This window comes from Nothoprocta perdicaria, unplaced genomic scaffold (assembly GCF_003342845.1).
Source record: "Nothoprocta perdicaria isolate Ctin4 unplaced genomic scaffold, notPer1 scaffold_357, whole genome shotgun sequence".
NCBI lineage: Eukaryota > Metazoa > Chordata > Aves > Tinamiformes > Tinamidae > Nothoprocta > Nothoprocta perdicaria.
Genome location: NW_020455596.1, coordinates 76,960 through 101,361, shown reverse-complemented (window position 1 = coordinate 101,361; position 24,402 = coordinate 76,960). Strand labels below are relative to the sequence as shown.

General features: G+C 58.3%; 2 protein-coding genes across 2 annotated transcripts in view; one reads left to right on the top strand and one right to left on the bottom strand.

Moving 5' to 3' along the window:
• Nucleotides 1-364: 364 nt before the first annotated feature.
• CCM2 (CCM2 scaffold protein) lies at nt 365-21,619 on the top strand. The gene is made up of 10 exons (XM_026044282.1): nt 365-394; nt 13,455-13,628; nt 14,185-14,268; nt 15,097-15,280; nt 16,035-16,171; nt 17,326-17,461; nt 18,043-18,100; nt 18,889-19,027; nt 19,695-19,833; nt 20,991-21,619. The coding sequence occupies exons 1-10, from the start codon at nt 365-367 to the stop codon at nt 21,269-21,271; spliced, it is 1,362 nt and encodes a 453-aa protein (XP_025900067.1). The 3' UTR covers nt 21,272-21,619.
• Nucleotides 21,620-22,743: 1,124 nt separating this feature from the next.
• NACAD (NAC alpha domain containing) overlaps nt 22,744-24,402 on the bottom strand; it is a 6,517-nt gene continuing 4,858 nt past the window's right edge. The window contains exons 4-9 of the mRNA XM_026044259.1: nt 24,161-24,249; nt 23,895-23,978; nt 23,382-23,528; nt 23,167-23,298; nt 22,977-23,099; nt 22,744-22,906 (exon numbers count right to left, since the gene is read on the bottom strand). Coding sequence (XP_025900044.1) covers nt 22,892-22,906; nt 22,977-23,099; nt 23,167-23,298; nt 23,382-23,528; nt 23,895-23,978; nt 24,161-24,249 — 590 coding nt within the window. The 3' untranslated portion in view covers nt 22,744-22,891. The remainder of the gene's footprint in view (nt 22,907-22,976; nt 23,100-23,166; nt 23,299-23,381; nt 23,529-23,894; nt 23,979-24,160; nt 24,250-24,402) is intronic.

Here is a 24,402-nt window from a genome sequence, read left to right as displayed (position 1 = left end):
CAACCCCGTGATGGGCGGGGCCTCGACTTCGGGGGCGTGGCGCTGGGGCGAGGTTCGCGGCCGCGCATGCGCTGCGTCCCCCACCCCCCCGCCCGCGGAGGACTGAGGTCAGTCCTCCGGGCGGCGCGCGGGGCACGCCGGGAAGCCGCCGCCCAAGATGGCGGCAGGATTGAAAAGTTGCGGGCGCCGCTGAGGCGGCTCCGCGCGGGCCGCGAGCGGGAGCGGGGCCGCGAGCGGGAGCGGGGCCGCGAGCGGGAGCGGGGCCGCCGCAGCCGCCACCGCCGCCGGGCCGCGGCCGCCGCGCGCGCGCCGCCGCTGCGGGGATGCCCCGGAGGGGGCCGGGGCCGCCGCCGCCGCCGGAGACATGGAGGAGGAGGGCAAGAAAGGCAAGAAGGTGAGAGCGGCCGTGGCGGGGGCGGCTTCTCCCTGGGGGCTGCTGCTGATGGCGCTTTGGGGTGGCAGCCCCGAGGGATCCTGTTGTCCCTGCTGTCCCCCCCGAGGGGTTCGCGGGGAGCCGCCTGTGCTGCCGCCCCCTCAGCCTCGCCGGCCTCCGCCTCGCTGAAGCGGGAAGAGTCCCTCCAGTTCCTCTCCAGTTCCTTCTCCCCAAGCCTCTCTTTTGAGCCCTTTGATCGTCTGTAACCGTGAGACGAAGCTCAGGCTGGAGGCTGAGGCCGGCCTCCCGCTCCGTGCAGTGCCTCAGCGTTTCGGTTTGGCTCCCTGCGAAGAACCAGCGCTTTGCTCACCTGCTGGTGACAGAAGTGTGGGGGAACCGGCTATTTTTAGTCCTCTCTGCGTGGGGACACCTGCAGTAGCTCTGCTCTCGGAAGGTGGCAGCAGAGCCTCCTGCTGAAGCGCTGAGACCCGTGGTGATGCCAGCGCTGGTGGAGCTCGCCCTGCTGTCTCCCTTTCACATTATCACCATAGAATCAAATCCTGAAAGTTTTGCTCAATGTTGTGCCCAGGAAAGACCCCTAGATTCCATTGTTAAAGGGCAGATCTTGAGGACTCTGACATGTCCAGTGATCTGTGGACTGCTTCATCAGCTCGATGGGACCCAAAGTGACCTGGCCTTGAGCAGAGGCTGGCCATGGGTGGCATTCCCTCCAGGCAAAGTATTTCCCTCCAAAGGGATCAAATCCAGATGCGCCTGTTGAGGCGGCACGTGTTTGCAGGGTGACTTGAGAACTGGAGCGACCAGGCAGTGCCTGGTGCTGCAGCAGGCAGGGTCTGTAAGTACTGGTCAATAAAAGTCTGTAATCAAGACTTGCTGTTTTTCAGAAGTGGAATAATCTGTTTTATTGAAAAAATGGCCTTCTTCTGTTAGGAGTCTTTTTTCCTTCACAAAAGATGCTGTCTGCTTTGTGTGGTCACCCTGGTTGAGAGCTGTCCCTGCTGGTATAAACTGCAGTTGAGGGTACTTGGAGTGGGGAAGGATGTGAGTATTTAGGTCAGAGCAAGTGGAAGGTAAATACAGCTGAAAATGAGGTATCTGTGCTACAGCCCAGGAGCTTTTAGGAGAGGGAACGTGCTGCTGGGGCTGTAGACTTGTAGACCTACAGTGCTCAGGGTTGGCATGGACCTCTGGGGGCCTTTAGTCCAAACCTGCTGCTGTTTCCAACCTCCTGGTTCCAGTTGGTTTGAGTATCTGCTTGGCTGGAGACTTCCCAGCTCCTCTGGGCAACCTCTTGGAGCTCTTTATTTAAACATAAACTCTTGCTGTGGGTTTTGTGTATTTTGGGTTTGTCCCTGTTGCCTTTGGCCTTTTACTGGATGCAGCTGAGAAGAGTCTGGCTCCTTCACACCCAATAATTAGTCAAATAGGTTAATTACCTGCTTCTGCTTTTCCTCCCCAAACTGCTGCTCCTCCAGGCTAAGCAGACAGCACTTGGTCTCCAGTTGTGTGAGATGTTCCTGCCTTTAATCATCTTCATGATCTCTGACTGGACCTGCCCCTGCACATTCCTGTGTCCTGCTGATCCCAAGCATGATCCTTGTGGACAAGTTGTTCCCGAAGACCTGTGAGCTTCTGGGTCACATGGATGCAGCTGGTGGATTTGGCTTCCCCCTAGGATGGGGTCTTTGGTGCTGGATGATGCTCATGGAGTTTCTCTCCCCATTTGCTGAATTTGGGCTATTTTGCCTGGCTTCCTTTGGCCCTTATTGCAGTCACTTGTGCTGAGGGGATCTATTTGGAACTTGAGGACTCCACCTAGGATGCCTGCTCCTGGTGCTGACCTTGGCAAGGGTGGAAGGAGATGGGTTTCTTGGTGACCCTGATATCTAAATATCTTGGTCTTCAGAGTAGGATTCTCTTTCCTAGGTCCTATCGACCTCTTCTGTTGAGGCTCTTGTAGCATCTTAGCAGGTCTAAGATGGGTTCAAGGCATCCTCAGCCCTTGCAGGACAAAGTATTTGGGTGTTTTCTCATAAAGTAGTTCATTATGTGCTGCATCTGAGATGTTAGGTCTGCTTCTAGAGTTCATCTGTGGTATTCTAGTGGCTTGAAGTGCCAGGAGGTATCAAGGGCTCCAGTTCATTTATTAATTGCTTTCCTAGGGCCCTGGGAGAGACTTGCCCTAAGGGAAGACCTGCTACTAGGTGCTCTAAACTAGGCAAGATCAGTAGCAAGGTCCTGGTTTTGGGTAATGTGGGATGTGCAGAAGGGAATGTGAAGCCAAGGACCTTCCCAAGGGAAGCAGAGGAGCCAAATACCTCGAGTCCAACTGCTTGTGCTGCCCACTTCCATGGGAGCTCATGACACCATGAAGACACCAAGGACTGGAGAGCAAAGCTCTGTAGGAGCCTCTGCGTAGAGGATGGCACTTGGAAAGTGTCTTGAGTTGCTGCTACTCCTTAATATCCAAACAATATTCCATGCTGGAACAGCCGCGGTGCCTTGATGAGGTCCTTGCCTTACTCTTTGAAGCCGTAGTCCTCTTTGAGACCACATATCTGTAGGAATGGTTATTCCATGACTTCACTGTGAGATTTAGGCTGCTTGAACACGTATCCTTATTTTTAGCTCAAGTGCTTTTAGGCTAATGAAAGCGCCTGCATCTACGTGGGCTCTGATGGGGGGTTGAGTCCGGGGGCTTGTTCTTGTTCTGCAGCGTTTCAGCTGATATGAAGCATGTGCAAAGCCCCTGAGTCGTTGTGGTTGCTCCTTCCTCTTCCAAGACTTGAAGCAGCGGCTGTGATGGGATCCCAGGCTTTCAAGGCTGCTCCGTGTTCTACAAAATAAGGAACTGGCCGCCAGGTGTTATATGAAGTAAGGAATTGGCCTGCATGGGCTCAGAGCAGAGCCTCCAGTGTCGTTGTGTAGCTAGAATGCTGCTCACCTTGTTCCTTGACTGCTTTGGGCAGGACTTTTGTGCTTGTCAGCACAAAAATCATCCAGTGTTTGATCTTCCCAGCTTGACGTGAGGCTCCTATAGGTGCAAGCAGCTGGAGATGCTTCACGGGCCTCTTTGAAGACCTCTTGGTTTCCCTTGAAGCTTCAATAGAACAAGCAAAGTGGCAGTTACCAGTCCTGTGGCTGACTCCTCAGGATTCCTTGGGAAGGCCCCAAGGGCAGCTCCGCATTTCCCTAACTTCCCTGGAGATCTGTCATGTGTTCAGAAAGTCGATGAGGAGCGAGTTTGGCCTCCCCCTCCCCTTGCCCCTGGGGTGGGAAATGGGCTTTTCAGGCTCTAAGTGCCTGTCATGATCTAAGGTTGGCAGGCAAGCTGGACTGCCCAGAAAACGGGATTTTTAGCAGCTGGTCTCCTTTGAACTGCCTGTGCTCAACTCGCTCCAGGGCACGGAGCTCAGCAGGACCATCCTGTAGCTGCCGCTCTTGGCTGCGATCCAGCGGCTCCGGAGCCTCTTGTGCTCGCGGGGCTTCCCCCTGCCTGCAGAGAAGCAGCCAAAAATCTCCTCAAGGAGGGAGGGAAAAAAAGGGAATAGAATCACAATGAAGGTGGGTGCGTTTGGTTGTAAGCTTGATGTGTGGAACTGGGGACGTGGTGGTGCAGTGGGGCTAGGGAGAGACCTGGGAGCTCAGGAGGGAAGGGACAGGGGTGGTGGCAGGACTCAGCTGGCTCCTGTATCCAACCTGGATTTGGTGACAGTCGGAGCCAGCTGTAGTGACAGCTCTAGCAACCCCTCTGCAGTGAGTTGGGGGTCTCAGCACCCCGTCTGGAGGGCCTGGTGGTGCAAGCTGGGTGTAAATGGGCATGGAGCTCTTGCCTTGTCCGTGTGCTTGGCCAAGAAGGGCTTGTAGGCCTTGGGCGAACATGACAAGATGCCCCAGGTGACCAGGAAGCCGGAGAGAGCCCCAGGAAACCCGGAGCCCAGCTGAGCATGAGGCAGTGCCTCCAGCTCCATCCTGTGCCCTCCTTCCGCAGCGCTTCCCTGCAGGAAAGGGCTGTTGCGTGGGATGTGCTCCCGGCTCGTTTCCCTTGGAGCAAGGCTGTTCCGGGCTGCTGGTGCCCTCCCTGCAGCCAGTGTAGCTTTGTGAGCTGCCTTCTCCTGTTGCCACCTTCCTGGCTCTCCCTGTGCACCGAGATGGACACGTGGGAGCTTGATGCCAATTCCAAAGGTGCTAGGAAAGGGTGAGAGCCTCCCCATTTTTGTGGCAGGGATGGCTCTGCTTGCATCTTGTCCCAGCTCCATGTGGCTCTCCTGAAATGGTGATGCCCTTGGTGTCTTCCCTCTACCCCTGTGGACTTGAGGTCCTCAGCAGATGTTGCTGTCTACCTGTGCTCCTCTTCTGCATGACAGGTGAATGTTGTCCCCTGTGGACCTGTGCCCAGGTTCCTGGGAGCTCTATCCCTCCCAGCTGGGAAAAAACAGGCTTTTTTCGCCAATCCTGATGGGCTTTGGCACTACAGGATCTTGGGCATGGTCCTCTCCTGTTCCTGTTCCCTGCTGTGGGCTTTGCACCAGGATATGAGGAACAGCTGTGACCAGAGGCAAGCTCACCAAAATGTCACCCGCTGTGGAGGGGGAAGACCAAGCTCTGAGGCGGAGCAGAATCCTGACTTCCAGCTGCAGATCTCCACTTGGGAAGTCCTTCCCAGCTCCCTGTGACCTGTGGAGCCAGATGCTTTGCATTAACTGCTCCCCTTCCAAGTGCTGACTGGTATTTATCTTCATTTTGTGTTTGCTTTCCCTACATTCCTGCAAAAGAGGGGGATGAGAGGAGTCACTTGGCCAGGGTTTAAGCTTCAGAGCCATGAAAACAAATGGGACTGGTTCCATCTCCAGCATTTGGGCTCAGTAAGAAATGGGGGTATCGGGGTTGCTCACACTTGTCTTGTCCTGGTTACGTGTTGGTGACTTTCCTTTGTGGACAAGTTTCCAGCTGTGTGGAATGGGGTCTCTTGCCTCCATCTCCTGCCCGTGTGTCAGGCCTCATTCCCGAGAAAAACCTCGGCCTGTGCAGTGAGACAAGCACTCAAAAAATGTAACTTGGGCTCCATGGAACTTTGTTATGGAATCCCAATGTGTTGTAAAAGGATATTGGAATTTTGGGGTTTGGATAAAGCAGGAGGGATCCCTGACCTTGGAGCCCTGGTGATGTCCCTGACCTTGGAGCCCTGGTGACTTGTGGTTTGAGGGACACACACTCTGGCTTCCACAGGCTGCCTTGCATGGGGACAACAGCCGGGGAGCAGGTGGCTCCTTTGCTTGTCGGAGCTACAGGCAGTTTCTGTGCAGGAAAGGACGGTGTTAGTGTTGCCTGAAACTTCAGCAACCTCCAGCCTGGCTCTCAAAGCCCTTCAGCTCAGGCTCAACCCCTGGAACACACTGAAAACACAACAAGAAGCGGCACTTCCATGGAAAGCCACCCTCTGTCCGGTGGCAGCAGCACCTTCACACCTCTATGGGGTTGGGGGTTCTGGTACTGTTGGTAACCACAGGCTGAGGGCTTCTCTGGTGTCACCCGTAGCCATCCCTTGCTCGTGCTGTGGCAGCCCATGGTGCAGGCTGGTGCATGTGGGTACCCCAGCCCCAGGGAGGTGCTGCCAGGGGTTCTGCTCAGCCGAGCTGCTGCAGGAATCTGCCGGGCTCTGGAATGATAAAATAAGTGCCAAAAATGGGATTGGACCCATGGGGACAGCAGAGCATCTGCAGAGAGCCTTCAGTCTGGTACCTTGGAGCACTTGGTCACCACAGCCACAGGGCTCTGCTGATGCCACTGACAGCAGCGAAGGCTAACATGGATTTTCAGCTTGTTTTGCACTCTTTATATCAAAAAGTAGCTCATCTAAAATGATTTATTGAATGATAAATCACTTTAGATCCTGCCCAGAAGACCCTCAGTGCGGCGTAGCTGCCGTCTCGGTGTTAACCTGTGTATTCACAGTGTGGTGAGCTGCAGAAACCTTGGAGATAAGGGACCTTTGGGAGCAAAGCAGTCAAAGAAGGTGCAGGGCTTGAAGGAAGGCAGGGAAAGGGCCGGGATTCCTGCCCGGTCGGAGGAGGAGAGGCGCCGAGGCCGGAGCAGGCTGGAGCACAGCCACCCCATTTGCAGCAGGGTGTAACCAGCGCGCTCCCTGCCCTCTGCCTTTGAATTCCTCCCGGCAGGAAGGCCGAGGGCAAAAAGATCCTTAAATCGGTGCTTTCTCAAAGGCTTGGCAGAGCTTTAAGTAAATAAATATCCTCAAGTGCTTGGCTTATAGTGGAGGAACTGTCGGCCGGCGTGGGGGCCACTCTCGGCCGGGACCTCGAGCAGCTTTGAGCGATGCTTTAAGATGCTTTTTATTATTAATCTTTGGGTGGGTGAAGCTCCTAATGGGTAGAAACCCCCCTGCAAACGTAGCTCAGGCCTTGCCTAAAGCTCTGCCTTGTCCGGCTTCACTGGCCCCGTTGCAGTGCTCTCAGCCTGGAAAACACCACGTTCCCCAAGGCACCTGAGATGCTTTTGTTTGGCCTCCTGCTTAACACAGCCTTTAGTCACAAGCCTTTTAAGGGGCCTTTTTGTTTCCTGAGATAGTCCTGTTGGATTTCCTTAACCCTAAGCATAACCCGAGCTCCTTGCTGCGTTCATGTGCTCCAAGTTCCCTATAGGGACTTGCTTTAAGGAAAGGCACCAAGTTTGAGAAAAAAATATGGTAAAGGCCCTGGATGCTGAGGATGTTAATGGAGCTCTGGGGCCTCTGTGTATGTTTTTAACCTTAGGAGGCAAGGAAGATTTCTCCAATAAAAAGAGGGAATAGCCACCTTTCCTGCTGTGATTTCTCTGGAATATCGGGGGCTGGGGGCCCTCCTGGCAGAGCGGCCCTTGGAGAGGGCAGGAAAGGAGGGAGAGCTCTGGAGCTGGGCAGGACCCTGCAGGGGGGTTGCTGCCCCTGGATCCAGGTGGATAAAGATGGATAGAGGTGCTGCAAACTTCTGGAAGACTGGAGAACAGCATGGATTTGTCCTCGAGACCGCAACAGCACCGGATTTATGGGAGCTATTCTGGCCTCTGCTTCCAGAGAGGAGGATGTTGCCCTGGGAGCTGCTCCTGTCCTTGCAGTGCCTGCTTAGGATGGATGCTCAGTGGTGACGAGGAACCAACGTTGCTGTGTTTGCAGCTGCCCTCATTCCTGGAAAACACCCCTGGTTGGGATCCCTATTGGATCCTGGTTGGGATCCATGGGGTATTTTAAAACTTAAGTCATTAAATGTTAAGTCATTGTTGAGCTATGTGGACACACGAGCTACGTTCCCCCACGTTAGTCCTAGTCCTCTCCAGGCTGGGTGCAGGAGGTGTGTGACCTGCAAACCTAAATCCTAAATGCTGGAGTTGCAGGGAATGGGCTGAACCAAACCAGACTTTGAGTTGCCAGGAGCCTCCCAGCAGGCTTCTGGTCACACAAATGAAGGACCCGGTGGCTTTTGTCTCCTGGTCTTTGCAAGACTAAAGCCATGTCAGATGATTGTGGGCTTTAGGGTGATGTTATCCGCTCGATGCTGCTGCAAGGAGAGTGCTTTCCAAGCCCGGGACAAATCCCTCCTGCTTCCCATGTGCTACTCACAGCCAACCATCTAGACCAGGAACATCCATCCTCCAGTCCCATCTCAAAGCTTGCTGCTTAATTAAGCTCTTGCTGCTAAATTCCCCGCTTTGGCAGTGTCTGGGAGGTGCTAAAAGGCTCCTAGCTGCTCTTTTTACCCCCAAACTGCTTTTCCTCTGGAACCGAAGCCGCCTTCCTTCCTGGCATCTCGGGTGGCCTGTGACCACCAAGAGACTTCATAGGAGGAGTGCTCAGAAGCCACAAATCTACCCATCTTTTGGGTTCCTGATGTCAGGGACTGCCTGTTATTAATAAATGTTTCTTGGAAAGCGGGACTGGTGCGTGGCCTCACGGAGCAACTGGTTTCGGTCACCCTGTGGTCACACATTCCCGTTTCCTAGCTGGAAAATGGGAACCGTGGCTCTGACTACTGGAATCACCTAGGCCTGGACCCCTCTGTGCTCTAGTTTTAAGGACTCTTCCAGCATCCAGGCATCTTAGCAGAGCTTTGACCTCTGCATTTTGGCAGGATCCGCTTGGCATTTGGGGAGTAGCACCCGCTCCACAGGCACATTCCAGAAAGGCAGCAAATGAGCGGCTCTTGCCATGTTCTCCTGCAAATATCCCCCAGGATCAAGAGCCAAAGCGGCACCCGGGCTGCACGGGCGGAGAGGGAGGCAGATGGGGCTCAGTTCCCAGCTGTGGGTTGAATCCTGAATTCCAGAGGATCCGTGGAAGGATCTGTGGAAAAGTCTCTGGGCAGCTTAGCAAGGAGGAGGCCTGTTCCCATCCGGCTCCGCATCCCAGCGCGAAAGCCGTGGGTGGAGGTCTGAGCCGTAGGAATCTCGCCGGGAGGAGAAACACTCTGCTAAAAATAGCCGGGGAAAATTCCTTTCCTCCGGCCTTAAAGGAAAATCCCATCATCGGTGCAGCCGGAGCCGGCAAGGCAGCTCCGAGCGTGAAAACACGGAGCAGAGCCTCCTCTTGGAGAAGCCTCCTGTAACTGCTGCGTTACGGGCACTAGAGCTGCCCTTTTCCTAAACGGATCTTGGATATAACTCACTGACTTGGGGGGAATTTGGGTGTTCCTGCATTGCTGGGGTTTAATCATGTGCCTGGTTTTGGGAACAGCTTTGGGATGAAGCACAGGGGCTCCGGCTGGACTAGGAATCCTTCCTTCTGCTCCATGAGTTGTGCATCCGTCTGCTGGAGACAGGGCAGGGACCAGCGGCCGCAGGGCTCCGCTCGCTCCGGGCGATGCCCTAACGGCGGGAGAGCTGTCCCGAGGCTGCAGCGGGGAGGACACTGTTCCAGGACAACCCCTTCCTTTGCTCCAGGGAGCACTAAGGTTTCTGCCTGGTGCCAAAATGCAAGAGCCGCGATCGTTTCGTGGCCTCCTTGCTGAAGGAATGGGGCAGGGATGAGAACTTCCTTACCTGAAGGCCACGTTCCCTCTGCTCTGTGCCTCGCATCCCGGTCCCACGGCTTGGAATCCGCTCAGGGGCTCCCTCCCCAAATCCCAGGAGGGCCCTCCACACGTTCTCAACATGCAGACCCAGGAGCAGGCAGGGGTTGGGTCTTCGCATGGAGACACTCTTGCAGCGACATCACTTGGCTCCAAGTACATGAAATTTTCCCCTCGACAAAACTCAGGGCCTCCCAACCGCAGCAGTTCTGTTTGGCTGAAAAACACGGACTCAGGGAGGCTGGGAGCAGATGTCTGGTTCCTGTGCCCATGACTGGCAGGCCCAGGACGTGGAGGTGACCTCTTTGGAATAAGGGAAGCCCAGACCATGGGGGTGACCTTGTTGGGATAAGGGAAGCTCAGGCCATGGAGGTGACCTCACTGGGATGAGGGAAGCCCAGGCCATGGAGGTGACCTTGCCGGGTTGCTCCGCGTTCTTACAGGATGTGCCGAGATGCCCACGGGGACTGGGCTGGTGCTGATCCACCATGGGAAGGTCCCATCCAACTCTGTGGAGAAGGATCTGGGGTCCCGGTGCACCTGGGAGTCCTGGGGAACACCACGTTGACCAGGGGCCAGCGGTGCGGCCTGCACCGTCCACGGCTACGTTGGGCCGAGCTCAAAGGAGCTAATCCTGCTCCTCCGCGCCCGGAATGCTGGGACAAGACACCTGGGACAAGGAGGACACAGAGCAGCTGGAGAGAGCCCTTCGGAGGGCCACCGAGGTGGTGAGGAAGATCTGGAGCCTCTGCCACGAGGAGAGGGTGGAAGAGCCAGGGCTGTTGAGCCCCGAGGGGATGCGGAGCTGCCAGGGCTGGCGCAGGGCACGGCAAGAGCCGCGTGCTCCAAGGTTCCTTCCCACCAGGAGGACAAACAACAGGAGGACCCCGGGTTGTGCTGGTGCTCCCGGGAAGGCACCACCTGCTCTAAGTTCTTCCCTGGGGTTTGTCACAAACTTTGGTGTCGGCTCCTTGTGTTCCCCATGACCTCCAGAGGGGTGGAGAACGTCGAGCCTCCCGCTGTCATCGCTCCGTGGAGGTTTAACCATGGGTGAGGTTGCTCTGCGTGAGATTAAGCCTGGCTTAGCAGCCTCCCCAGGCCCCTCGTTGCACTGAGGACTCACTGGGGCCCTACCTGCTTCTCCAGAGCACTGACTTTGGCCCCTGACACTTACTCCTCAAGCGGTGTGTGGTTTCACAGGATCACAGGATGGTTAAGGTTGGAGGGGACCTCTAGAGATGGTCTAGTCCAACCCAGCAAGGAAGGGAGGTTGCTCCTTCCCTGCTTTGCCGAATTCCCTGTTTCCTTGGTCACTGCGAGGGACAGCAGTGGAGGTGCAGAGCAACTTCATCATATGTCTTCATCCCGTGGGAGATGTTCCATGAGTCCAGCCCTCCGTGCTCCATCAAGGCTCTGATGGGCTCCCAAATTTCATTCCAGGGAGGTGCCCACAGGTACCTCGCAGCTGCGTCGCCCTGCAAGATCTCCAGGACCTCTGCTGGGCCTGACCTTCCCTTCGCAGGGAGGTTTCATTGGGGAAGTCACAACCAAGTGGTGAGGAGCCAGTGGACAGCGAGGCAGCCTCCTCCTTAGGCCTCCTTTCTTCTCTCTCCCTTCTCTTTCCTCTCGCCCTCCGTCTCGGTGGCTTGGCGCTCGTGCCGTGGCGCTGCCTGCGCGCGCAGCCGGAGGAAGCTGCGGTTCTCGCGCTTCCTTGCTGCGCGGGAGGGGAAGCCGGCAGGTTTGCAAGGCTCCTCGCCGTGCCCGGGCCCCCCAAAACGGCCTAGCAGCCTCCCTGTGTCCTCGGGGACCTCGTCGGGGAGCCACCCAAGGACCCTTCGCTTCGGCTCCGCTCCGTGGGACCCTACATGGAGAACGAGGTGGGTCGGGGTTGCGGCGGCCCTGGGCGCCGCTCGCTCCTTCCTCCTCGGCGCCTCGCGCTCCTTTAGGCCTCCCCCGGCTCTGGTGGCCCTCCCAGAGTGCGGAATCGGGGCGGCCTCCGGCTCGGGGAGAACCCCGAAGAACCAGGGGTGGCTGGTTGCTCACGGGGTCTTCTGCTCTCCATGTCCAGGCCCTTCTGACGGCAGCTCCGTCTCTCGCCACCCCATCTCTAAAGCCCGCAGAGCTCCAGCCCAGGTTCAGCCTCACCACGGAGCTGTTTCTGCTGACCCTTTTGTCCTCCACGCCGCCTATCTGGGGCACAACTGGGTGGAAGGGAAGTTTTCCAGGGCAGGGCTGTCCCCAACGTCCCTGCGGTGCCTGGCTCGGCCTCAGGGCTGGCGAGCGCTGTTACAGCAGGAGCCTCTCGGTCCCTTTTTCTGCTCTTGGGCTAATACTGCAAATTTTGGTCCCTCTTTGGTCTCCCTCAGTGCTGTAGGTCCTTGGTGCTGGTCTAGATTGAGAAGAGGAGCACGATGAAGCCAACAGAGGCTCTTTGCACCAAGTGCCCACCACGGGCGGGTGGCCGTGAAGGAACTTAAGAAAGCAGAACATGTCAGCAGAGCTGTGGGGAACTCCCGCGTTGGCTCCGTGGGGCAGGTCGGGATGCATGGTCGGGGCGAGGAGACCACGTGTGGCTGGATCCCCCCAGGATCTACCTGGTGGATCCCCCCTGGCGGGGGTCACAGCACCCATGGAGCAGCCGATGGGGACCACAGTCCGTGGGGAGGGTAGAGGGTAGGGGTTGAGCTGCTGGAGAGCAGCTCCATGGAGAGGGACCTGGAGTCCTGGTGGACACCAAGGTGGCCAAGGAGGCCAAGGGGCTCCTGGCTGCACCAGGAGGACGTTGGCAGCAGGACAGGGAGGGGATCCTGATCCTGCTCCTCTGTTCAGCTCTGGGGAGGCCAAACCTGGAGCATTGGGGACAGCTCTGGGCTCCCCAGGACAAGAGGGATGTGGAGCTTCTAGAGAATGACAGAGATGAGGAAGGGCCTGGAGAGACCGAGTGAGCGGGGCCTGTTCAGCCTGGGGAAGAGGAGGCTGAGAGGGGACCTGGTCAATGTGTCCAAGCACCTGAGGGGACGATGGAGGGAGGAAGGGGCCGAGCTCTTCTCGGTGGTGGCCAGGGGCAGGCCAAGGGGCAGTGGGGACAAGGTGACACCCAGCAGGTCCCATCTCCACGGGAGGAAGAGCTGCTGCACTGGGAGGGTGCCCGAGCCCTGGCCCAGGCTGCCCAGGGAGGCTGCGGAGGCTCCTGCTCTGGGCATCTCCCCAAGCCGCCCGGGTGCCACCGGGTGCCCCGTGCTCTGGGTGTCCCTGTGGAGCAGGGGCTGCGCTGGGTGCCCTGGCTGGACTTCCCAGGCGGAGCCGCGGGAGAAGGGCGGCCTCCATGCTCCCTCTATAGCTGGGAATCTGTGTGTGCAGCACCCGGCACCTGGAAGCTCCGGCTCCGCGAGGGGCACCGGCTCCGACGGTTCCACAGGCTCCGCTCGGGGCCCTCGGAAGCCCCTTTTTCCGTTGCATTTTTGCACCTCCATGCGCAGGCTGCTCAGGTTCCCCTCCGCCTGCACCACCCTCCGGCACCCGATCCTAAAATGTTGGACCTGGCTAACATGGGGAAAAGGGAATTCAGAGGAAACCTGCCCCATGGGCACCCCTCTTGTATATATTAATGTATATATTAATCTATAATCTTGTATATATTTACAGCCCGCATGGAGCTCTCCAGCCCAGACTTTCCGCCTCACCAAATATTATTATTATCACTCCAAACCGCGTTGCCCAGGGGTCACCCTGTGTGTTTTGCCCCAAACAAGGGGTATTTATTCAGGTATTCTCCCCTCTCCTGCACCTCCCGCAGGCTTTTAACAGGCTTTCTTACCCCCTCGCTGCCGTTTCGACTGTTTGCTCTGAATTTAGGCTGGTCTTAAGGACCCAAACGCTCACCCAGCCCCATGGCACCGCATCTCGGCACCTCCCTCGCTGTTGGAGCCACTTTATTGCCCCAAAACGGTCGCGTCTCGGGGCCCCCTCGCCCCTAACCGCCCCCTTTCCGTTGGTGCCCGCAGCCTGGAATAGTGTCCCCTTTCAAGCGCGTCTTCCTGAAGGGCGAGAAGGGCCGCGACAAGAAGGCCCAGGAGAAGGTGACGGAGCGGCGGCCGCTCCACACCGTCGTGCTCTCCCTGCCCGACCGCGTCGAGCCTGACGTCCTGCTCAACGACTACATCGAGAAGGAAGTGAAGGTAACTCCTGCCTCGCCGGGGCTCCTCCGCCTCCTCCCTTTCCACTTCCTCCTCTCAGGGGTGTCCAAAAGAGGTTCCCCCTTTTTTTTTTTCCCTGCTGAAGACATTGCCACCACATCCCAAATTCACTCAAGAGCGTTGCTGTTTCCTGGGCGAGCAGCAGAGGCAGTGGGGAGTTGTTGGCTGGGAAACAGGGCTCCGTGGCCTCCGTTTTCCTTCCTGCCTCCGCTGGCCTCGCGCCTTTAGCTCCTCTAAACCTTTGGTGACACAGCCTGTGGGAAAGACGCTGCTCGGAGTCACTGTCCGGGCCTGATCCCAAGGGAGCTCTGTGTTTGTGGCACCTCCCTTCAGGTAGTGGTGGGAATGGATGGATAGACTAGTGTTAGACCTCCTTAAAAGCAGAGATCTTTCATCCTGAGGTGCTATCTCGAGCCTCCTAAGAGGGGCTGTGGACAAGGCCCTTTGCCCACCATCAGTGATGGTCTCCCACCCAGCAGCTCACGTGTGGGGGGGCCCTGCTTGATGCCTGATAACGCTTTGGGTTCTTCTCTCCCAGTATTTAGGCCAGCTGACGTCCATCCCCGGGTACCTGAACCCCTCGAGCCGCACCGAGATCCTGCACTTGATCGATAACGCCAAGGTGGGTGCGCGGCCCGTGGAAAGCCTCCTGAATGAGCGGCCGAGGACACGTTGCGGGGGGTCTTGAGGGATGTGGAGCTGCTAGATAAGGTCCATTGGAGAGTAACCAAGATGATGAAGGGACTGGAGCATCTGTCATACAAGGAGTGACTGAGCTGGGCCTGTTCAGCCTGGAGAAGAAAAGGTTGAGAGGGGATCTGATCAATATATATAAGTTCATGAAGGGGGAATGTAGGGAGGAAGGGGCCAAGCTCTTCTCGGTGGTGGCCAGGGGCAGGCCAAGGGGCAGTGGGGACAAGCTGACACCCAGCAGGTCCCATCTCCACGGGAGGAAGAGCTGCTGCACTGGGAGGTGCCCGAGCCCTGGCCCAGGCTGCCCAGGGAGGCTGCGGAGGCTCCTGCTCTGGGCATCTCCCCAAGCCGCCCGGGTGCCACCGGGTGCCCCGTGCTCTGGGTGTCCCTGTGGAGCAGGGGCTGCGCTGGGGGAGCTCCAGGGGTCCCTGCCAACCTCAACCCTTCTGGGATTCTGGGATCTAGAAGAGCTTCCCAGGGAGCTGCCTTCATCTGAGGTTACAGACCCGGCTGCACTGAGCTGGCTTCACACCCACCCCTCATCTTCATCACTTAATCAAAGGCTGTGGGTATTTATAAATAAATACTGTGCGTATTTACAGTTATCAGCAAACCCCAACAAACACAACAAGTGACTGGATGAAGGGGTGAGAGAGGAGGAGTCTCCTCCTGCTGAGAAGAGGAGCCTCCTCCCTGTTACCTGGCAGTTGCCAGAGGGGAAACAGTTGAGGTTTTAATGGGAATGTCCTTGTTTCAGAGGGCTCACCAGCTCCCAGGGCAGCTGACGCAAGAACATGACGCCGTGATCAGTCTGTCGGCCTATAACATCAAGCTGGTATGGAGGGATGGAGAAGACCTCATCCTCAGGGTGCCCATCCACGACATCGCGTCCGTCTCCTACATCCGGGACGACTCCTCTCACCTGGTGGTGCTGAAAACAGGTAGGTTGTGGCCAACGTGTGGGGCTGTAGCTGCCTGCTCGGGGATTGTGAGGACGAGAGCTAAGTCCTGCTCTCCTTGGCCTGCAGGGTGGTCAAAATGTCCACATGGAATCACTGTGGGGACACCCAGGGGCCTTGGGGGTCATCTCTCCATTCCCTTGGATTGCAGAAAGGAGTGGAGGGAGGAAGAGCAGGAGAGCAGGAGATGTTTGAGGGGCTCCTGCTGAAGAAGGCGGCCTGGGAATCTGTCCGCAGCAGCTCTGCACGTGCTAAACTTCAGTCATGGTTTTGGCTCAGGTGTTTGGGGAACGCTGAGCTGCTTAGGGAATACAACGACAGACTCATTGGATTATAAACCCCGTGACAGCCAAGGAGAGGCTGGAGAAGAAATGAGCAAGTGGCTCGCGAGGTTGTCGTTCCACTGCTGGCTTTTTGTGGCTCTCTGAGCCACGGAAAGAAGGCAGCGATTTACGGAGTTGTCAGAAACCTCCTCTAAATTACAGAGTCTTAATTGCAGGGCTTTGGCCTTGTGCAGTGCTCAGCGCTCCATGAATATTGTCCCAATGGAGCTCGTTTTTCCCCTCCTTGCCTGTCCCCGGGTGATTCCATTCACCTGGAAATTTGGGCTTTCAGTGCGCAGGAACCCCCAGAGCCGGGGGGGTTCTGGAGCTGGCCAGAGGGCAACTGGGCACTGAGGTGCGCTTCTCGTTTCTCCCCACCTCGACCTGCCCGTGACGGCTTCTGTGTTTCTCAGCTCAGGACCCCGGCATCTCGCCAAGCCAGAGCCTCAGTGCCGAGAGCTCCAAAGCGCTGACGTCGGGCTCGCTGTCCGAGAGCGGCGTCGTGCCCGTCGAAGCTTGTTGCTTGGTGGTCCTGGCTACGGAGAACAAGGTGAGACACAAACTGGCCGTCCCGCGTTGGGGTTGCCTCCGGAATCACCCGGGAATTGATGCCCGAGTGGGATTGCAGGGAGGTGTCAACTGGGCTGGCCACAACCTCTTAGGTTGGCACTGGAGAAGATGGGGCCAAGCTCTTCTCGGTGGTGGCCAGGGGCAGGCCAAGGGGCAGTGGGGACAAGGTGACACCCAGCAGGTCCCATCTCCACGGGAGGAAGAGCTGCTGCACTGGGAGGTGCCCGAGCCCTGGCCCAGGCTGCCCAGGGAGGCTGCGGAGGCTCCTGCTCTGGGCATCCCCCCAAGCCGCCCGGGTGCCACCGGGTGCCCCGTGCTCTGGGTGTCCCTGTGGAGCAGGGGCTGCGCTGGGGGAGCTCCAGAGGTCCCTGCCACCCTCAACTCTTTTGGGATTCTGGGAACCGGGAGCCCCAGGCTGGCCTATCCCATGACCCACAACTAGCACGCTCTGATGTTCACACCAGCTGTCCCCTCTGATGTCCACCTCCAGGTGTCCCCTCTCACACAAGCAGGAGGGTACCTGGCGCAGACCTAAGCCTGGTTGTGACAAGGAGGGTCTAGGACGTGGGGCAGGAGACAAGCCCTGCACTGCTAGGACAGCTCTTGGGGCAGCTCAGGAGGTGGTCGGTGCTCACATGCCTGTGGTGGAAGTGTCCATCAATGAAGACAACCACCTCTCTTCCACACAGGGCTGCCCAAGCTGCCCTCCTGGTGCAGACCCACAGACCTCTTTTCCACAGGAGCCAGAGATCTTTCTCTCTGCCCGTTTGTTCCCATTTCCACAGCAGGAGCCCTTTACCTTGAGAGGGGAGTTTCGTGCTCTCTATTTTCAGTTCCATTATCTTTAGCACTCCCAGGGGGGCCCGCAGCTATTTGGGATGTAGGTTGTCACAGAACAAACGTCCCAGGGCACAGAACCAAGGCAGGAGAGCAGGACAGAGCATGGGAACGAAATGTGGCTGCTATTTATTAGTTGTAAGTTGAGTGTTAGGGTGACGGGATTGATCGTTAGGGGGACGGAGCGGCTGTTGTCTCCAGGTGCTTGGGGGAAGAGCTCTGGGGTGTTTCCTGGCACTGTGGAAGGGTGATGGGCAGTGAGAGGCCCTACAAGTTCCTCTTCTTTTCCCTCTCCAGGTGACTGCAGAGGAGCTCTGCTCGCTTCTCAGCCAAGTCTTCCAGATCGTTTACACCGAGTCCACCATCGACTTCTTAGACAGGGCAATATTCGACGGGGCGTCCACGCCGACGCGGCACCTCTCCCTGCACAGCGGTGAGTCCTGCTCCTTGCCTACCTCAGCCTCTGCTGCCTGGGAGCCTTTCCCACCCGCACCCCTTGCCTCTCTTCCTGCCACCCTCCAAAAGGAAATCCAGGCAGGAACAGCCTGGCAGCCTGCAGGGTCATCCCTGTAGTCATTATGGACCGTGTTGCACGGCCAGAGCCATCAGCTCCATCCCCACATGGGACCTTCCTTTCAAATGAGTCCTGCCCCAGCGAGGGGCAGGAGACAGTGCAAAGCTGGGAGAAAAGAAGTCCCCTTTTCCCAGCTGTTTGGCTATGGGAAGCCTGAACACACGAGCTGTGGTTTCTGCTCCCGAGCCTCTGCCTTTCTCTATTCATCACGGGTGGGAGCAGTTAACAAAACGGGGCTTTGTCCCCACGTGGCTCTGCCCCTCTCCGTACCCAGCCCTGACACAGCGTCGCTCCCGCTCTGGCGCAGCCTAGCCTGGAGGCACTTTTTTTGTTCCAACACTGAATGCTGAGTCAGAAATCCCATGTGTGGAGCACACAGGCTAGGAAAAACGCTGCATTTCTGCCTCTCAAACCATATGTTTTCCACCTCTTCCTTGCAGATGACTCCTCTACCAAAGTGGACGTCAAGGAACCTTACGAAGCGGAAGAAAGTGGTTTGTAAGTTGAGAAAACCACTGTATAATGTGATAACTTGGCACTTTGGGGGTAACACCTTGTCCACAGAGCCTCACTGCCAGGTTTACAGCAGGAACTGCTGCAGTCTGCATATTGAAAAGCTTCTGATGAGCTTGCCCAAAATGTTTGACAGCATCATTTGTGCCTGTGTGCGGGTGCTGGGGGTCCTGCTTCCTCAGCAGCCCTTGCTGTATTGTGCTGTTAGCACAGTTTTCCAGGACAGCTCATCTATATCTATCTATATATATACACACACACATATATTTATAGATATTGTGTTCAGCCCCTCATGTGATGTGCCCAAACTTGGTCTGCCGTGGTAGAGACTGCCTAGTTGGAGAAAGGATTTCCCCATCTTTCCCAAAGCCCAGTACTTCGGGAACATTTTCCTCCTGAAGGCAGGAATGCCAAGAGCATTTTGGACTGAAAAACCTGACGCTTGAATTCTTTGAGCTTTTCAAATGTAAAAGCATTAAACCAGGTATTTTGGAATATGCCCACCACGTACATGCACAAAATCCCAGAGGAAGCAGTCAGAGGGAATCTTTTCCCACAGAGGGCTTCACTTCCAGCGAATTAAAGAACTAACAAAGGGGTGAAGCTGCCCCAGCTGCATTTCAGTCCTTCCTCTGGGTAAAGCTGCACTAAAGAGCAGCCTTTCCCACAGCAAGAGCGTGACCAGCCGCCCAGGCTGCCCTGTGCTGGGAGCAGTGGGGATGCAGCTGCTGGTGGAGGAGATCATCTCGTCTCACCCTCTCTTTACCCTTCAGTTCCTTTCCAGAAACCCTGGACGTCGATGACATCTCCCCCTCTTCTTTCTCCACACAACAGTCTCCTCACATTAAAACCGTCAGCGAGAGCGAGCTCAGCACCACGGCCACAGAGCTGCTCCAGGACTACATGATGACGGTAGGGGGGCCTCAGGGCAGCACCTCGGCCCTGGAAAGGACAGAGGGGCCTTTTCCCTCCAGGATGTTTGAGAGGGAACATCCTTGTGCTCCATGCTGGCTCCAACTGCACCCAAGCAGCAGTGGATATCCCCCTGGACACCATTCCCTGCAGGGTGCTCTAGGTTACCTCCACCAGCAGGGTCGAGTGGACTAAATGAGCTCCAAAGGTCCCTGCTGACCTGAATCATTCGGTTTGTCTGGTCCCTGCTGGTGATCTGGGCTTCTCATCTCCACTTACATAAGGTGACCTAACTGGAGCATCTCATGCTCCTTTTCGGAGCAGTTCTGCGCAGAACCACTCCAGGATCTGAACCTGCACAGCCACCCTCACCCTGTTATCCCATCTGGCTGCATGAAGGCCTGTCCCAGCACACACTGGGTTTGAGATCTGTCCCTTTGAGTTAGGGACTCACTCCCAGCTTGCCCAGTTTGAAAGCTGCCAGCTGAGTCACCCCAGCCTGTCCTGCTGGTTGGTTACTGCAGCTGCCGGCACTTGACTCTTGTCAAACAGCAATAAACCGAGTTGCCATAAGCCCATTTCCCCTCATCTCTTCTCCCTCCAACTTCAGAGTTGAAAACCCACTCCTAAAAATCAGTGACACTTGTGATGCTCTTCTCTTCCCCAGCTGCGGACGAAACTCTCTTCCCAAGAGATCCAGCAGTTCGCGATGCTCCTGCACGAGTATCGCAACGGCGCTTCGATACACGAGTTCTGCATCAACCTGAAGCAGCTCTACGGGGACAGCAGGAAGTTCCTGCTCTTAGGTGAGTTGCAGCTGCCAGGAATTCCACAGGGATAACAAACCGGAGAGTGGGAGCAGCCTCAGGCTGTTCCCAGCACCTGTTTGGGCTCTGACCAAGATCTCACCAGGACAACTCCCCTCACTCGGCATCCTCTGCTTGAGGGGGAGCCAAGCAAGGAGGAAGACCTTGATTCTTGCCTCCTTGGAGTCACCCTCTTCCTGAGGACAGTTCAGTCCCTCTAGTTCAACCCCCCACCCTAAGGCAGCTCAAGTTATCCCTAGGGATCTGTCCCAGCTGACTGCAGAGAGAGCAGAGACACTTGCCTCTGTGGTGATGCCTCCCTGCTGCCCCTCAGCACAGGAGGCCGAGGTGGAAAAATTGGGGGTTGTCTGGAGCCCTACATCAAATTACAAGTTAAAACAAGTTAAACTCCTCCAAGAGAGGCTAAAGAGGCAACAAGAAGCCACCCACCGGTGCCGGCTGAGCCCATGGCAGCAGGTGCTGGACAAGAAACCTCCTCTGGGCTCGGTGACGTCGCCTCCTGCTTAGATTAGCTCTCTTAAGCTGGGAACTTGCTTCCGTGGGGCTTATCCTGGTGACCTTGTGGGTCCCTTTGATCCAGGGCAGCTTCCAGCTGTTCCGGCCACCCTCAGGGCCATGCTGGCAGCGTGGAGGATGGTGCCAGGGCTGGAAGAGGAGCCAGATGTTCTCCTTGGGGTACTTTAATCGCGTGCTGATGCTGTTACCATAACAAGATCAGCAAAGCTGAGCAATAGGGGTCACGGAGGAGCAGCAAAGTCCTGATGGGCTCTGGAAATGCCACCTCAGCCCGGCCGCCTCTCTCAGGGGCATGAACGGGACACGTGGCCACGAGGTGGAGGCCCCAGGAGCCCTATGGGGCCACGGGGAGCAGGTAGGGCAGTGGTACCAGTGCAGCAGGTCCCCCTCAGCCACCTCGTTTCTCCATCCACCCGTTTCTTGAGCTTGGTCCCGAGAGCTGAGGCCAACACGGCAGCTGTTGGGGCCTCCTGCTTGGGCTGGAGCAGTTCAGAGGAGAAACCCTCCACAGAGCTCAGCACAAGGGAGCAAATACCCCTGCAAGGCGGTGCTGCCAGGGGCACCGCGGGTCACCACGCCGCTCACCTTCTCCTCCTCGTGTGTTTGCCTTCCCGGCGCAGGCCTCAGACCCTTCATCCCCGAGAAGGACAGCCAGCACTTCGAGAACTTCCTCGAGACCATCGGCGTGAAGGACGGCCGGGGCATCATCACGGACAGTTTTGGGAGGTACAGGCGGACGCTGAGCACCACCTCCAACTCCACCACCAACGGCAACGGAGCTGCGGGCAGCTCGGACGAGCAGTCCGTGCCCTCGGAAGAGGACGAGTGGGACCGAATGATCTCGCACATCAGCAACGACATCGAGGCCCTGGGCTGCAGCATGGACCGCGATTCCTCTTGAGGGGGAGCAGGGGGAGGAAGGACAGGGCGGCTCCGTCCTCTCCCTTCCGCTCTCCTGGAAGGAGACTCATCTTCGTGCCTGTCTTCCCGACCTCCATTCTGGAAGAGGGATTTTTCCCGGGATGGAGCAGGATGGCCCACGTTCCCGTGGCTTCGCTGGCCCAAAGGGCCCCCTCTTACTGTGAGGGGAGGAAGAGGAGGCCGTGGCGGCCGGAGGGTCTCGGCGCCAGCCCGGGTTACAGTTTGCACACGAGCTGCCCCCTGTAACCGCTCTCTTTCCCCCCTTTCAATGAAGTTGACCACAATGTGAATTTATTTAAACCCAACAGCGATGCCGGCGCCACAGGCGGGAGCCAAACCCGACGGTGGGTGACAGAGGGGACCTCCCGCCTGCCCCCACACACAGGGGGGCACTTGTGCCCCCCTCAGCCTCCTCCCGCTGTGCCCGGTCCCCATCCCCGTGCCGCGTGCCCCACACCGACGCCAGCACCTCCGCTTCCCGGAGCGGCGGCGCCGGGATCCCGGTGTCCGCCTGCCCTCCGGCGCCGGCAGCGGCGGGCGCTACAGCCACCCCTGTACAGGTTGTATATATTTTACAGGCCCTTATAAATACACCCCCTATTTTTGTAAGCCCCAGTGGAGGCCGGCGGCTCCGCACCCAGACACTGGCTCAGCAGTTGGCGCCAGGGACACCGGCCACATTCCTGGGTGCCGCCGCGGCCGCCTTTAACCCTTGCTCTTCCCGCAGCCTTTTCCCACCTCCCGGAGCCGGGATGCAGGGGGCACCACACCGCTAAACCCACTTCTTGCCAGAGGACCTTGGAAACTGAGCACAGAGCCCATCCCTGTTGTTTTCCCCCCGTCTTTTTCCCCTTAGGAATCCCAGCCGAGCGGTACCGGAGCGCCGGGAGCTCCGGCCCGCCCGGCGGAGCCGCCGCCGGTGGAGGCTTGAGCTGTTAGTGCCTTTTTCTCCATGTGCAGCTCAACAACAACCACACACATCTCCCGCCACAGACACACACACGCGGAGGGGCGGATCGAGTCATTGGAGATTTATGAAAACTTGGAAAAAAGAAAAGAATCCCTATTTTTGCAACGCTTGTATAACGAGAGCTATAAAAGAGAAGCCGGCGCCGCTCGCCCTATTTTTATCCTCGGCTCCCGGGGAAGGTCGGGGCTGCGACGGAGCCGTGGATTTGGGGGGGACGATGGGGGGGTCTTACCTGGGGTCCTGCCCGTGTCGGCACCGTTTGCACCTTCGCTTTCTGTACGGGGTCGGTGGTTAAATATAATCCTGCTCCCGGTGCCGGATCCTTCCCGAAGCCTCCGGGCGCTGCCAGGGGCTCTGGAGGCCCAGGGAGCCCGCGCCGCTCGTGCCCATCTATCCTGGCATTCCCACAGAAGGGACCCCCAGTCCACAGCCCCCCGTTGCCGCCCCGTCCCACCGCTCCCCATGGCAGAGCGGAGGCGCCGTGCGATCCAAGTGATACATGAGGCCGTTTATTGAGCGCTACAGTCGCGGGTGAGGAGGTGCCGGGGCCGGAGCGCGGGGAACGGGCGCCGAGGACCAGCGGGGCTTCTATACAGGGGACACGGGGTGGGACGCGGGCGCCGCCGCCTGCTACATGGTCAGCTCCTGCGGGAGACAGCGGCGTTAGGGACACCCCGTCGTGTCCCCGGGGTCCCCCCGCCGCGCGGGCGCTCACCATGATGGCGTTGACGATGTCGTTGTTGTTGTGCCGCAGCGCGCGCACCGCCTTGGGCCGCGACACGTTGGCCTGCGCCATGACCAGCTCGATGTCCCGCACCTCCAGCCCCGTCTCGTCCACCTGCGGGCGAGGCGGCCGTCACCTCCCGGCTCCCGGAGACCCCCCATCCCATCCCGAGGGCACCCACCTCCTCCTCCTCCTCGCTCTCCTCCTTGATGGTGAGGCTGGGCGCCGTCTCCGTGATGAGCGGCGAGTGCTCCATGGGCACCTTGAACTTCTCCGCCGCCGCCTTGTGCACTTGCTGCGACAGGTCCTCGATCTGCGGGGACACAGAGGGGACACGGGCTCGGCCCCGAGGGCCACCCGCCGGCCACCCGCCCCGGGGACGGGCGCCCGCCCCACCTTGGCTTCCCCGAAGACGATGTAGATGTCGGACGCGGGGCTCTTGAAGACGTCGGGCTTGGTGATGACGAAGAGGATGTTCTTGGACTTGCGGATGGTGATGCGGGTGACGCCGTGGATCTGCCGCAGCCCCAGCTTGGACATGGCCTGCGGAGGGGACACGTGGATGGGTGTCCACCAGCACGGTGCCTTGGCCCTTTGGTGGCCGTGGGCACCCCAGGGGGTGCTCCTGAATCCAGGTGAATGTAGGAACCGGCTCCCGGAGGCCCGGGACGAGGATGGAGGCCAGGGTGGGGTCCCGAGTAGTGGGTCCTGCTGCCATCCCAGCTCATGGTGACACCGGGAACCCCTCCAAGAGACCCCGGGCAGCGCCCTGCCGCCACCCCCATCCCGGGAGCCCTTCCAAGCGCCCGGGGACTTTAACGGAGCTAATCCCCGTGGGCAGCGCCCAACGGCGCCCGATTTAGCGCCCCTAATCCGGCGCCGGCCGCCGTGCCCTGCCCCGGCGCCCACCTTGCGGGCCTTCTTCTCGCTGCGGCTCTGCTTGGCCTTGCTGATGCTCTCCTCGCCGGCGCCCACCGCGTGGCCGAGCGGCGCCTGCGGGACGGGGATGGGGACAGGGATGGGAACGGGGATGGGGACAGGGATGGGAACGTGAGCGCCGCCGCCTCCAAGCTTCCTCGGAGCCCACGCGCTCCAGGTGACCCTGAGCGTGCAGGGCTTGGACTAGGTGACCTCGGGAGGTCCCTTCCCACCTTAACCGCTCCGGAATGCCTCACCTGGGTCTGCGCCGCCCGCGGCTCGGCGCCCTCGGCCTCCTCCAGCTCCGGGATGGAGTCCTCGTTGCTCTCCGAGTCGTTGCAGGAGCCTGCAGGGTAGCCGTGAGAGCCCTCCGAAAACCAAAACCGCACGAATCCGCCCCAAAAAAACCCACATGAACCCGCCCCGAAAGCGTGCCGGGGCGGCGGCGCCGCTCACCTTTGTGGTTGGGCTGTGCGCGCGGCGGCGGCGCGCGGGCCTC

What these genes read in the sequence shown, in the direction of transcription:
- CCM2 (XM_026044282.1), top strand. Translation starts at nt 365, where the DNA reads ATGGAGGAGGAGGGCAAGAAAGGCAAGAAG. An exon ending in GAAGCGGAAGAAAGTGGTTT is followed by an intron (nt 18,101 to 18,888) that starts GTAAGTTGAGAA and finishes TTTACCCTTCAG; the next exon opens with TTCCTTTCCAGAAACCCTGG. An exon ending in TCCAGGACTACATGATGACG is followed by an intron (nt 19,028 to 19,694) that starts GTAGGGGGGCCT and finishes TCTCTTCCCCAG; the next exon opens with CTGCGGACGAAACTCTCTTC.